The 14,744-nt window shown below is 35.7% G+C and overlaps 1 protein-coding gene across 1 annotated transcript; it reads left to right on the top strand.

The window, feature by feature from the left end:
• The first annotated feature begins 6,616 nt into the window (after positions 1–6,616).
• rnf214 (ring finger protein 214) lies at positions 6,617–14,067 on the top strand. Its single transcript, XM_051894944.1, has 16 exons — positions 6,617–6,794; positions 6,971–7,065; positions 7,153–7,318; positions 7,409–7,468; positions 8,262–8,402; positions 8,626–8,759; positions 9,367–9,435; positions 9,523–9,619; positions 10,500–10,588; positions 10,693–10,780; positions 10,867–10,962; positions 11,780–12,333; positions 12,500–12,617; positions 12,721–12,870; positions 13,300–13,392; positions 13,487–14,067. Exons 2-16 carry the CDS (start codon positions 7,010–7,012, stop codon positions 13,547–13,549), a joined length of 1,974 nt encoding a protein of 657 aa, XP_051750904.1. The 5' UTR covers positions 6,617–6,794; positions 6,971–7,009; the 3' UTR covers positions 13,550–14,067.
• The last annotated feature ends 677 nt before the right edge of the window (positions 14,068–14,744 follow it).

The following is a 14,744-nucleotide window of genomic DNA, read 5'->3' as shown; positions in this document are numbered from 1 at the left end:
CGAAACAAAGTCTCAGCTTTCAAATTTTGTAACATTCTTCCAAACAAACCAGCTGTCCTGTCAATGTATTTGAATGGGCTTAAGCAAAATAGATGACAGCTTCACTATAATTGCAGAAATTTAATTAAACATTACAGCATATGGTTCATATTCCTTGGTGGTCAATGTGTCTGTACACCTTAGGCTTAACTATTTTTAATTAAATGTTCTGTATTTTACAGAAAATATTTCTCATATGTCCAGAAAAATAATTTTCATTTGTAATGCCATGGTTTACCCACTAGGTGCCTGTATGGCTATACATGTATCTAGTCTAGTTGCTCCTAGCTACCGGTCCTAACAGATTACTTATATAAATTTAATAAATATATTTAATTGAATAAATATTTAGACATGATCAATCACTTGATTTTTTTATGTTAAATTGTGAAGTTTTACTGACTTGAAGTATGCTAATGCATCTATCTATTAAAAGAAAAAAGCCATTGCTTTAACTTACATATTTGTTGAGCCTTTCTTTCTTTGCTTACTGAAAAAGGTGTATACATTTTTTCATGACTTCAGTCCATGACTTAACTGTGGGGATTACTCTACAATAACCACAAATTCATTTGAAATATAGATATAATTTAATATGTGGTAAGTAGTTCTCATCTATGGTTTTAATATTTCACAAACAATTTTATGGAATTATGGAATTAGACAAATGCATTTTTAACAATGTGAACATGCATTCCTTCTGGAGATTCCCAAATGCTTTGTAAAAAGATTTGTCTTGCTGTTAGTAGCCACATTGTAATATCCAGTTTCTGCAGTATCTACACACCTACATTACTCTGCAGTATAAGAGCCATTGTCAAGGCAGCACACTTCTTGAATGGTTGGTGCCAGTTCTCATAATTCATTTCACAATGGTAAGTGTCACTTTGTAATGGTTTGTGGCATTTTCTCTCATGCTAATTTAAAATTATATAAAATACCTGACTGGTATTGGTATAGTGGTATAGTGTCAATTTGTGGTGGCACATATGACATACTCCTGCTGGTTGGTACCACTTTAATTAGAAAGATTATTATAAAAAAAATTACATATTTATAATATGTAGTTAAATACACTGTCAAAACTAAAAAAGTAAATATAAATACATATAACAGGCCACAGTTTTAAACATAAGCCGTAACCTAATGGTTGATGTAAAAATTAATGGATATAAAAAAATCCCATGTATGAAAGCAAAGTATTAATTAAATGTCATTCTGCCATTAAGTGCGTATGTCACACCATCTACATAATGGACAGCCAGCAGCATGTGCCACTATAGGCTACTGGAGGTGGCACAGCATACAGTATAATATGCCAGTGGATAGTGGCACGTGCCAGTAAAACTTGTGACATGTACCAGTGGTTTTACCATAGTAAAACCATAGTTAATTTTCGTAAGGTTATCTTGTGCTGACCAATATACACTTAGCCTACTTAAACTGGCACCTACCGGCGTGCTTGTAGCATCATTCAAAAACGCGACTGTTAATGCGGTATTCGCAGTGACCCCTGATTTATTCCTTGTGCTTTCAATAGGTTGTTTGCACATGACGTCACTGCAGCAGCGCGAATGAGTCCGGAGGGCAGGGAGTGATTTTTCTATATAGGAATCCTATCAAAAACTCAAAATTCGTATGTTTTGCATCGTTTATGGTTGCTCAAATCGATAAAATCGAGAACCCAGAAGGTGTTTATATCGTTTACATAACTTATACCGATTTTTATAACTTATATCGTTTTTTAACTTTAAAAGTTGTCGCCTTTAATAGCGTTTTGCGTCTGCTGATACTGAAATGAATATGGATACCTGCTTACCTTATTTGTTTTTGACTTGGTTAAATATTTACATTCTTCATGGTATCGTTTGCAGGGAAGAGAAGCTATTTTATCCCACTGAATGATAATTTGGTGTTTTCACTTAAGTTTTGTACTATCCCGTTCACAATGTTGATCTGGTTACCATGAGAACAGTGTCACGCGCTGCTTGCTTCAGCCATCATATGGTAGAAAACGTCCAAATAAAAAATTTTTAACAACCTGACAGAAGTCGATTCATTTCTTTGTTGGAAGGGTGTAACTTTAAATGCAAGTGTAGTTTTAATGTTTTCTTTGTAAATATTCACTTTCCCATATGGCCACGGAGGAGAATCGGAGGGTAACATTCAGCGGACAGACAACCTTGTTTACAGTCTATGATGATAGACACCGACATACTGTTTTTTGTATTTATTTAAACAAATGACAACCAAAATCAAACCCATAAAAGCTCGTGAACAGTTCTGAAGTGGCTGTTATACTCATTCACAAACCGGGTGAGAGTAATACTCGCAAATGAAATGTTACACCAAAACAAAATACAACACTTTCAAAAACGCTCAGCTATGTTATTATTTTATTGAGTGTTAGGGAGTGGGTTAAATCAGTGACATTATTAGATTTGATATACGGCGTCTTCCCGTCACCTCCTCAACCTGCTTCCCTTAGTGTGTTTTTACACGTATAAAAGACAACAATTGTATAACACCGTCCAGTTATTTCTTTGAACGATGATGTGAGCTCCTGTTGCAATTCTCGATTCAGCATAAATGATCTACAATGACGACATTTTTCACAATCACGACAGAAAATCAAAAATACTGCCCTAACATCACTAGCAGAAAGGCAGCGCGATATAAACGAACCAAACTAGAACTGAACATGGCGTGACGGCAGCTTCATATTCTCTATATCTACCTCCTCGATGGCAGGAAAGTCTTTCAATTCAGTGGAAAAGTCGCTCCTCTTCATAACATAAAGATCACGTCCAACAAATGTTGTGATTTTCCGTTTATACCTTTCTAAACCAGCACAGAAAGGACTTTTCTCCATCTCTTCCATTCTAATTTTCACTGCTTGCCCTCCACCGGTATTTCGCGCGTCACCAGAACCACGTGATTGCAAACAACTTATTACGGGCATTTTTTGTGCTAAAAAAAAAATACAGCAGTATCAAAATATAGTGAACTGACAAACAGTAATAAATAGTGTAGTATACTTTAGTTTTTACTACAGTAAACTGTAGTGTATTGTAGTATAATATACCCTATAGTTGTAGAAAACTTACAGTATTGAGTAATTTGTTTACATTACTATAGTTATTTTACCACAGCAGCTAGCCTATAGAATTACCACAACAAATTAATTCAAGTACTTTACTAAACCTATTTACTATAGTATTTTTCCAACAAACCTGACATGTTTGAAAAAATATGACCGACTTTAATACGTTTAATTGGATTAAAAAAAAAAACATATGTATCTAAGTTATACTATTTATTTAGGATTTTGATCAATTACGTCAGTATAGCTGCTCAACACATCTGTCAGTCACTCCTGCAGGTGTCACAACATACGGCGACATGGTCCGCGAGACCGCAACACAGTGTCAGTGTCAGTGTTTCGCGACAATGTCAATGGCACGTGTCACACCTTTTAAGTGACACATGCCAATGAAGACCGGAAGTGCCACCGGATGTGCCATTGCGTCAGATGCCATGTCACTTGATGTTAATATCCCCTCTCATCAATCATGGGAAACTCTATTATATTAGAATTTATTCTAAGGCATGCTGAATAGTAGGTCTGGGTAAACAATATCGATTTTTCGATTTTAATCGATTCTCATTTTTACGAACCGATATCGATTCTTAAATCCCAAGAATCGATTAGTCTAGTCTGTTCAGTTGATGAATGAACAGGGCATGTAGCGCGCCTCCCATCCAATAAATCGCAGTAATCTTTGTGCTTTGTTACTTTTGATATGAAGTATAGTCTCAGATTTCAAATGACGTCCATCTTATTATGAGATTAAAAAAATAAATACCGTTTTGGCGCTGTTTAATGTGACGTGACAGATCGCTTTAGCGCCTCAGTTAAAGAGAAGCAGCAGCACGGAGCGCATGTGAACATCCTCTCCTCCGCTATACCAGTTACCAGAAATAAACACGACTAAACATCTGAAGGTATGTTAAAATATACAGTACAACTTACTGAAATCCGTATCATGTCCTGTGTAATAGCTCAATCAGTGTTTCAACCGCGGAAAGACGTCAACAAAACAGCTTGTAAACAATGTCACGTAACGTCACATTTACCTCAGAAAAACATATTCAGTGACCATAAACTCATTAGTCAGCTAGAAAAGTGAACTCTAGAAAGCAGCATTCTGATATAGCCTAGCTATGCACCGTTACATATTCATTATAATGTTCTTCAATATTTAATGCATGTTTGAATAAATCAGTTATGTCAGCCACGATTTAAATTAAAGAGAAAAAAACTTTATTTATTATAAAAAACATAATTGAGTGTAATTTAAGTGTTTGTATATAAATAAGTTAATTTTAACCTTCATTATTATAGTAAAGTAGTACCAACTGACTCCCATGTGTAGTTTACAGCATTAGTTGAGAGATTTTTTTATCTCTAGAAAATTTGCCATGTACTGTAACTGATATACTACATCCAAAATAATCAATATCGAATTGAATCGAATCGCAAGCATGTGAATAGAAATCGAATCGAATCGTGAAAATTGTGTCAATACACAGCCCTACTGGCAGCCCCTCTCCCTCTTGCACTGCATCAGGGTTCATGGCAAGCCATTTTAGCATTTAATGTTTCCAGCGTTACTCGTCGTAACTGCATTTTTACTAGTAACAATTAAATTCGAGAGCTGAGCTCTCTAATTCAATTATTACTAAGAATTACAATTACAGAGCTCTCTAATTCAATTAACAATTCCAGTTGGAGAGATAAACAAATGCATTTTTTTGGTCATATGTCTCCATTGACTTCCATTCATTTTTGATTACAGAGCTCTACAATTGAATTTTTACTAGTAATAATTACAGTTAGAAAGCTCTCTAATTTAATTTTCCACTAGTGAAAAAAAAAACACACTACAGTGCATTCACACCGGGCATCGGTGTTAACTCGTCTCATTTACTTTGAATGGGTGACATCATGCGTTGCCAAACTGAATTGTGTGTTTGTTGCATCACATCACTGGTGTTGCTTGAAGCAGAAGTTGAAAAGTTTTCAATCAGTTTGCCTTAAATGCAAACACCCCAGTGCATACGCTAGCCAATTGCGTACATGAAACACCAGAAAACAGAGGAACATCAAAATGTAGGAAAAGCTTATCATTGCGGTTGTTCCATTTTGATGTTCCTCTTTCTGGTGTTGCATGAACGCAATTGGCTAGCATCTACGCTAGGTATTTGCATAAGGCAGGGGTTCCCAAACACATTCCTGGAGCCTCCCCAACACTGCATTCCGTGTCTCCTTAATCAAACACATCTAATTCAGATCATCAGCTCATTAGTCGAGACTCCCAAGACCTGAAATATGCATGTATGAATATCTATATGTGCAATAGACTTCAGCAGATGATTTTGCTTAACTAACACAATAAAGGACAGGCCTAAACCAGCCATACCAGCACAATAACACAATTAGCAAAATATCGCCTTAATTATCCTTATCGAAAAATACCCCCCTAGGCTACAAGAAATATATGCAGGAGAGATTTAACAGGTGACTCATATGAACCGGTTCTTTGTGGTGATTCAAAAACACACAGCGCAACCAGTGTAGCCCAGTTCAATTGTTATTCCATTTGTTTGTGAATCAGAATATGAGAGAAATCAAATCCTGTCCGGATAGTAGGCTATGGGATTGCGATCATATTGACCCCATACACAGAGTGTGACTTTTTTTTTTTTTTTTTTTTTTTTTTAACATACTTTCAGAAAAACTGAATCAAGACCAGCCTTTTGTGTGTGTATAGATAGATAATGTAGAAAAAGTCACAAAATCTTATGCCACTCCGATGAAGGGAAGCATGTTTTTTTTTTAACTAAGGAAAGTTCAAAAATGGGGTCATATTGACCCTAAACACCCTATTAGGGTTAATTTCTTGATTATTTTGTAGAAAGCCAGTGTTGTCATGGAACCATTAAGGTTTGCATACCCTTTATCAACACCAAACTACAAATGTTTTCCTACTTATGTTTTTTCTATTATACTAGATATCATGGCGAATTATCATTAAAGTCACACAAGTAAATGCACACTTGTCAAGCCAGTCAACATTCAAATCTTTCCATATACCCCTGGTTGGGAATAGTCTCCAAGTATACTAGAGGTGCGTCCCAATTCGCGTACTTCTGCACTATTCTATGACGTTTTTAAATAGTGCGAGTAGTGCGTTCACACAGACAATTCTAAAAAGAAAAAGTGCATCCTGGATGATGCACTAAATTAAAGGAAAAAAACAAAGTGTGGAATATTGGACACTTCATGCACTCAACTGTCGCAGCTTTAATTACGTTGCTGAGGGGGAGGGGGGATCAGACTCCGATGTTTAATGACAAAATAAGCGTATAAAATCCATACACTACATGGATGAGTACATAGTGCATAAGTACATAGTGTATAGTGCGTCATTTGGGACGCAACTTAGGTATATAATAGAAAGGAATAGTCACCCAAAATATTACAGGAACTGAATATGGAACCAAATATTTCACGAACTGGATATATTGTAACACCGGAAGTAAAACAGGTTTAGATGATGTCATGAAAGTTGCGCCAGTTGCCTTTGCCTTTTTAAAAAAGATCATTATTCTCTTAAATTATTTAGATTACATATACTCTGCGTATACTGTGACTTATTTGACCATCAAGACCAGCTCTTTGAATGTTTAGAGTGAGTTTCGGTTTAATTTCTGTGCTGTTTCGTTAACTCTGCTGTTGGCGCTCATATTTTACTGGAAATATAACCATCGTCATTTAAAATATGTGTTGTCAGGTGTAAATTCAGTCTTAGTACGAGTTCATAAAAATGCTTACGCTTACGTTTTAAATCTGAATATTGTCTTTTAGATCCAGAGACTTTTGTCGTTAAATTTGCCTGTAACGTAAATGGAAAGTGAAATACACACAGAGTGGAGTTCGGCTTTAGATGAAGACTTACTTCAGTAAGTACAAAACAGCTTACAGTGGGGTTTTAAAGTGTTTCTGTTTGGAATTGTTCAGCAGCACGGTTATTCCTGTTCTCTTGGCAGGGACCCCGTTTCTGCAGTGATTCCGCCGGTTCCTTCACTATGGAGCTCATCAGCCGGGCCCTGGTCCACTGAGAGCAGCTTCCCAACAGTATTCAACCAGTATGCTGAAGAACAAGATTACAGCACGTATACACCCAGCAATGAAAGACAGAGCCAAACCGTACAGGTCTGAGAAAAAAAAAAAAAAAAAACTCCCAATGATCCATTTCACAAAAGTGATCATCTAAATGAAGTTTGATTGTTATCTCCACTATAGACTGATGACTGGACAGAGGAAAGCTCTACAAACACAAATGAGGATTGGGAATCAGATATGGTAAGTTTTCAGCACCCTACTACAGGTTCTCTTGATGACTGTCTGTGTGTGTGTGTGTGTGTGTGTGTGTGTGTGTGTGTGTGCAAGCTATATTTGTAAGCACCAAGTTTGTATGTGCTTACAAATATAGTGAAATATAATGAAAATGACTTGTTAGGACATTTGATGTGGTCCTTGCTATATGAAATGCTGAAAACATGATTTTCTTTAAATCTTATACAGGGTTGAGCAAAAATGCTGATGTTGAACTTGAAACCAACATTTGTTTTTGTGTGTGTGTGACATTAGCCTTGTACTTCTGGATAGAGCAACCTTATTATTGTTCTTTCGAGAGATTTGTTGCACAAATATACTAGTTTTCTAGCAAATATGAATTAGGAGACAATTTAGCCTTGGAGCCCTGTACTTTTTTACTGTTTGTGGAGTTTACGAATGTCTTACAGATATTTTTGGAAATGTGAATTTGTGTAGTGGTTTTCAAATGTCTGAGAAGTGAAAATGTTTCTATTTTGTTTTTTCCTAATCTTACTTGATTTTATACAAATGTGTAATTACATAATATTAACACAAAACACATTGATACATTTGCATGAATTGACTGTTTCAAAAAGCATCCAGTTTCAATGGAAGTAAGAGTATCCTCTTATAAAAGGAGTACAAATAAATGATGCAATAAATTTGCTTATTTAATTAGTTTCCTAGAAATAGTGAAACGTATTATTATAATGTTCTTTTTAAAAATTAATATTTCTTTTTTTTTTATATATATATATCCCTTTCTCTTCCTCTTTAGCGTGCTTTAGAAGACTACAGTATTGAGTTGAATGAGCAGTATGAGGCTCTTGCGAAGCAGCATGAGGCAGAGGAGGAGCACCACAACATTTGTGTCCACAGTCTGGAAAAAACAAGAGATGACAGGAATCATCAGTACCAGGTTTAGCATCACATCTGTACATCAAAAACCACCAATATATACAGGTTCTGACATTTACATCATTTGAATAGCAAGAAAGGTGCTTAAAATCTCCCTTGAACTCAATAGGGAATAGAAATACTTTGTACAGTGTCCTTGTCAAAACCTCTGGTATTACTGTACTTTTTGAGCCTGATTTTCATTGGTATTGAAGTTAATTTTTTTTTTTTTTTTTTTTTTACAGGGTTTTATTGAAAAAATTGAGTCTTTGCAAATTAAATTGGAGCTGAATAGCAGCAAGACAACACGGAAAAACTTTATGGTAAAACGGCAAGAGCTTACTGCAGAGAAAGATCGAATGGAAGAGGAGAAAACGAGGTAAACTGACATTAAAATATTTATGAAATTAATATACTGCTGTGGGCAGAACATACAATATCAATAAGTTCTGTAATCCTTTTGTTTTTAAAAGAAGACTTTTAGGCTCACCAAAGCTGCATTTATTTGATCAAAAAGTCAGTAAAAAATAGTAATATTGCGAAATCTTGATATATATTCTATTTGAATAAATTTTAAAATGTAGTTTATTCCTGTGATGGCAAAGCTGAATTTTCAGTCATTTCAGAATTTTCAGAAGTCATTCAGTCACATGATCCTTCAGAAATCACTCTATTTTGCTGATTTGGTGCTCAAGAAACATTTCTTATTATCAGTGTTGCTGCTTAAAAATTTTGAATAAACAGGTACATTTTTTTTTTAGGATTCTTTGATGAATAGAAAGTTCAAAAGAACAGCTTTTATTTGATAGAGAATTCTTTCATAATGTTATAGATGTTGTTACTGTCCTTTTGATCAGTTTTATGCATTCTAGCTCAATGAAATTATTAATTTCTTTCAAAATAATTGTATTGACCAAAACTTTTAAACGGTAGTATATAATATTGCATAGATCTTATTCATTGAAAAAGATATGTATGTGTTTTAGATTGGCTCAGGATCTGGAGGACACAGAAAAGAAACTCAAGATGCTGATTGAAGAACAGAGTCAAGAGAAGTAAAATATTCAAATTGAAACAGAGAAACACCCAAATGTCTCTGGATCTGAGTGTTTATCTGGTTTTTGTGCTTGTGTTTGTGGCAGGCTCTCCTGGGAGCAGGAAATAGCTGATCTGAGGGTGGAAATGGAGACGCTGTGCAGACAGGCAGAGCAAGCTAGTCAGACCGTTCTTCAGGATGAGGCAAATCCTACACCTTCACAGCACATCTTCTAGAACAGTGATTCTCAACTGGTTTGGCCATGGGACCCACATTTTCCCATGGTCATTAAGTTGCAACCCAACAACCAAATTTATTTCACAAAAATTGGTGACACACACACAAGTACTGTCCCACTTTACTTAACATACACATAAATTGTACAAATATGACTAATACTGATGAATAAATAAGGTAAGGCTATAGAATAGCAGTGCCAAACTAGTTTTTGTTAATAAAATAAAGTTAGTAAGTTGGCATGAGCCACCTCAGTTATTTAGAAATATACTAAATGACACAGTAAGTGAAAATAAAGTATCATTTTGGGGGGTTATAGAAACAACAGTTACCATGGTAAATACACAATACTAATATGAACCATAATAAAACATGGAAACTGCTCCTGATGAATAGAATGAACATCATACATGCATGCAAATCCTTCCCAGCTAACACACAACGTACCAGTTACATGATTTATTTGGTACTTTTTTTTTTTCTCTCGGGCTTTATATATGAAGTGATATACGGCGCACGCTGCCACATTTGCGCGTGCAATTGAAGAGTGCGTGCTATACGAGTACAGTTTCCCAGGACAGGAAAGTTTAGTTTTCTGAGGCGAAAGACTTTTTATTTCTTAACAAGCTACAAAAATAACGTTAGAATAATGACACTGACATATAGCCTGACAACATCTCATCTGACCGCAGATACGGAATCAGAACAACACGTTTTTTTCAGGCACTCCACGACCCACTCGGAACGATGGGTCACGACCCACCAGTTGAGAAACACTGCTCTAGAAAACGCACAGAGAGTGTAATGAATCTGACTGTCTATTTGTTCATGTGTCTGTGTGAGCAGATAGCTGCACTTGAGATGCAGAAAGAGCTTGCGCTTTCTCAAGTGGAGGGCTGGATTGCAGATGCCGAAAAATATCTTAATTTTCTCAGGTACTGTTTGTGAATTAATATCTATTGACAGGTATGCAAATACAGTAAATCACCATGCATAAGGGTGATATGATTTCTTAGGGTTTTTTGCTTAATCTGGACAGATTACATCCTTCACAGCAGCACCTGCACCAGCAGCAGAAGTGGGAGCACAATGTGGCAATGGTCCGCGGGAGTCTGGTAGGACTAAAGGTGAGGGGAGGGGCTAATACCAGTGAATTACAGGTAAAGGGATTTTGCAGCTTCTCTCACTCTGTCTTTCGGTTTTTCTTTCACAGAATAAGTTTAATGAAAACCATCAGCTCCTGCAGAGAGGTGAACAGTTGGACAGTTTGCCCTCAGTCCCGCTCCCATTACTTCCAGCAGTGCCTACAGTGAGTGTCAGTTTATTCATATATGGCTTAGGGCTGAAGGTATACTACTGTTCAAATGTTTGGGGTCTGTAAGACTTTCAGTCTTTAATGTCACATGATTCTTCAGAAATCATTCTAATATGTTGATTTGGTACTCCAGAAACATTTCTTATTATCATTGTTAAATGCATTTTTCCCCCTGGATTCTTTGATGAATTGAAAGTTCAAAAGAAACACATTTATTTGAAATAGATATCCTTTGTAACTTTTAATCTTATTAATCTTACAATCTTTTATAAATATCTTTACTGCCATTTTTGATCAAACTAATGCATCCTTGATGAATAGAAGTATTAGATTCTTACAAAAAAATCTTATTGAATTGAAACTTTTACACGGTGCTACTGTTTTATGGCAAATACTGTGCTATTGTAGAATTGGCTGTTTTACCATGGTTCGAAGTCGAAAATGGCCCATCCAGTCATATTTATAATACGTTATGTGAAAATAATGTGACTCTAACTATTTGTATGTATATATCTTTTGGTTTGCATCGGGCAAAGTCCTAATTTAAAGTATCTTTTTATTTGTAAAATTTACTAGTTTATTAAAAATAAGCATTTCTAAGCAATAAGCATGATTATGTAGTGTATAACATACCAACTACCTCTAATATGGTGGCACATCATCTTTTATAAACTGCATGTTCTCTAGAGTTGCTGCTCAAGACAGAATACAGAGTTTAATTGTATATAATTATTTTGCATAGTTTAAAACTGATGTAAGTAATGTATATTTTTGTTTGCGTGTCATTTCTTTTATCCTTGGCTTTCCGAAGTTGGAGATGATAATCAGTCCACTTCAGAATCCTGCTTCTTATCCCATTTTCAACGGTGGTTCACCAACTACCACAAATTCTCCTCCCATAGTTCATCCCCAATTCCACCCCTCGGTCACACCTCCACCACAAAGAGCCACACCACCACTTTCAGCCCCGTCTCCTCAAAACACACCATACGTACCCATCAGTATAGGTCCACAATCTGCACACCTCACAAACATTTATGCCCCTATGACAACTCATGCACCTGCCCCTCAAATACCCATGCAAACCATCTGCCGGCCTCAAACATCATCCCATGCTCCTGTCACACCAGCCCCACATATTCTTTCACAGACACACGTAGGTGTTCCAGGTGTCTCCCTCGCACCCTCAGTTGCTCACGGAGCCAGTTTTCATCCCCAAGCTGCAGTGCGCCTTCCCCAAACGTTCATGCAAACCACATCTACGCGTAACTCCTCTCCCCAGCCCCTCCCCTCCAATCCTGCACCGGCAGGCAAACTGGACAAGCTTCTGGAGAGACTGGGCTCACATTTCCCACAATGCACAAGGTATTGAGATTATACACTGTTATATGATAAGCTTGGTTACTTCCCAGTACATTTTTAGCAGCCAGTATAATTTTGTCTTCTTGTTGACACAGTTTTTTTGATTGTAATTATTGTCAAAGAGAAAGGATTGCTTTTTGAAAGTGACCTTTCTGTTTTTGTCTGTTAGAGATCAGTTAACACGTGTTCTACAGCAAATCAAGAGTGAGCGCGGTACTATGGCTGGCATGTCGATGGATGATGTTACTCAGCAGGTTGCACAGAGACTTGCGCAGAACCAAAGACCGGTGTGATGGCACACTCCTCTCACTCTTCCTCATTGTGTTTTTGTTGTTACTTTCCTCCTGTGCATTGCTTATATAATTTTTAACTTTATGATTGTCATTTTAGCCACCAGGACCTATAGCACCTCCATCTGGAGCTAGAGCCTTTCCTGCTTCAGTTGGTCCGATCCAGCGTCCCATAGCCCAGCCATCACATCCGATGCGGCCTCATTTCCGTCCCCCGGTTGCTCAGGTTTTCCACACAAGACCCACGCAGGTAGAATTCAGCTTTAAACCCCTTTCCTTAAATCACATTTAACAAAATACTCTGGACTATAGGGGAGAGTGGGGTAAGCTGTGCTATATTTTACTGAAGTTGTCCTTTTAGTAAGGAGGAATGATACAAAGGTAAAATTAATATACCTAATTCAGGATGTCTGCTATCAGATAAAATAAGAAAGCAGAGTCATAAAAATAAGACTTTAAAAAAGTTTGTTTTTGTGTTTCAAATAAAAGTATTGGCAATAAATATTATTACTGTTTTAATAGTCTCATTTCAAAGCCCTACTATATTTTACAGTGCAGTTTACTGCATATTATTTCCTAAAATATATCCATAAACCAACCAAGTATTCAGATAATTTGAATTTATTGAATAACATTTTTGTTTTTAGAACCATATTAACAAATCCTTTCTCTCTGTCAGTCCTCTATGCGGAAATTTTGTTTGATGTGTCAGAATCCTGTGGATACTGGAAGCCAGTACAACACAAACTGCTCCCATACAATGCACAGAGAAGTGAGTGTGTAACATTCACAAAATATACATTTAGTCACATTATTTGCTTTGTGTTCTAATAACTGTTGTTGTTGTTTTTTTTGTTTTTTTTTAGTGTGTCAGCGTTTGGCTCAAGACCAGCAAGAATAACTCTTGTCCTTTCTGCCCATCTAAATGAGGACTGAGCAAACACTCTGAGCCATTACCTGCAAAAAATTAAGTGGAATGATTAATTTAATAGTTATGTCACTTGTGAATTTTTTACAATTCCATATATAATTCCATAATAACTATCTGGTTAATGTTATAAAATAAATTCGATCCATTCCTGGTCAGAGTTGATTATTATTATTATAAGGACAGTATGTTATTACACTAATGTGTTACTTTGCTGATCAGTGGAAATCCTTCTAATATGAATTGTGCTTTTTTCAGTATTCAGTTTTATTCCAAAGATTTTCAAATTTACCCTGAAGTATAATCCTATTATGTAAGCTTTTCTTAAGGTCATGTAACATACACACAAACTCCAAAACAGAATAAAATGTTTCTTTCACTTCAACTTTTCCAAGTGATATAAAATTACTTAACTGGAAAATGTTGCTGTTATATTATATATTTCTGTATTTTATTAAATTAAGGATCAACAGAGGCCTTTATGTAGGGAGTTTTATACATTAAAAATAAATTGATTAATGTCTTTGTTTTGAGCGTAATCACTGTTAGTCAGTCTTTTAAAAAAAGATTTATTACTAAGATATAAAATAAATTATAATATTGTTCAAAATGAAAACTGTATTGTGATCATATTAGTCCATGGGCCAAGCCAGAATTTGGTACCACCTAAGGTGGCAAAATCTCTTTGGTACCAGTTTGTTTGTAGAGTCCATATAAGTACTTTGAAACATGATAACCATTTCAAATGAGTAGCTTTACTAATCTTTTGGGACAATCATTATTTTTGCCATTATCGTCCTACAGTATCTGCACAGCAGGTTTGTATGAAGTCTATTGTAAGAGGTAGCCATACATGCTATATGTTGATTTTTTTTTTTTTTTTTTTTTTTTTTTTTTTCTCAGGACAGTCAGGGCTATCCAGATCTGCCATAATTTGACATGATATTTGTTGTATGCGTTTTATATTAGCCTTCATATTAAAGAAAACTATTTTTTGCATCTATTAAATTGTTATATTTGTATATCTATCTCAAAATATATTGATGTTAGGGGGGAGATGTTATTTTCAGATATGGATAGACAAGATTGTCTGTAATCTGGTGATATCAGAACCATGATGGTGGGACAATCCATGACCTAGCAATTTGAAAAAATATGTATGTACTGTATATGAAATTAGTATATTATGCAACAAC

This window comes from Ctenopharyngodon idella, chromosome 5 (assembly GCF_019924925.1).
Source record: "Ctenopharyngodon idella isolate HZGC_01 chromosome 5, HZGC01, whole genome shotgun sequence".
In the NCBI taxonomy this organism is placed as follows: domain Eukaryota; kingdom Metazoa; phylum Chordata; class Actinopteri; order Cypriniformes; family Xenocyprididae; genus Ctenopharyngodon; species Ctenopharyngodon idella.
The sequence above is the reverse complement of the archived record's forward strand: the minus strand, read 5'-3'. Positions and strand labels throughout refer to the sequence as shown.

Coding starts and splice junctions, on each gene's coding strand:
- rnf214 (XM_051894944.1), top strand. CDS start 7,010: ATGGAAAGTGAAATACACACAGAGTGGAGTTCGGCTTTAGATGAAGAC. Junction 10,781..10,866: donor GGAGTCTGGTAGGACTAAAG/GTGAGGGGAGGG, acceptor TTTCTTTCACAG/AATAAGTTTAATGAAAACCA. Junction 12,871..13,299: donor TCCACACAAGACCCACGCAG/GTAGAATTCAGC, acceptor TCTCTCTGTCAG/TCCTCTATGCGGAAATTTTG.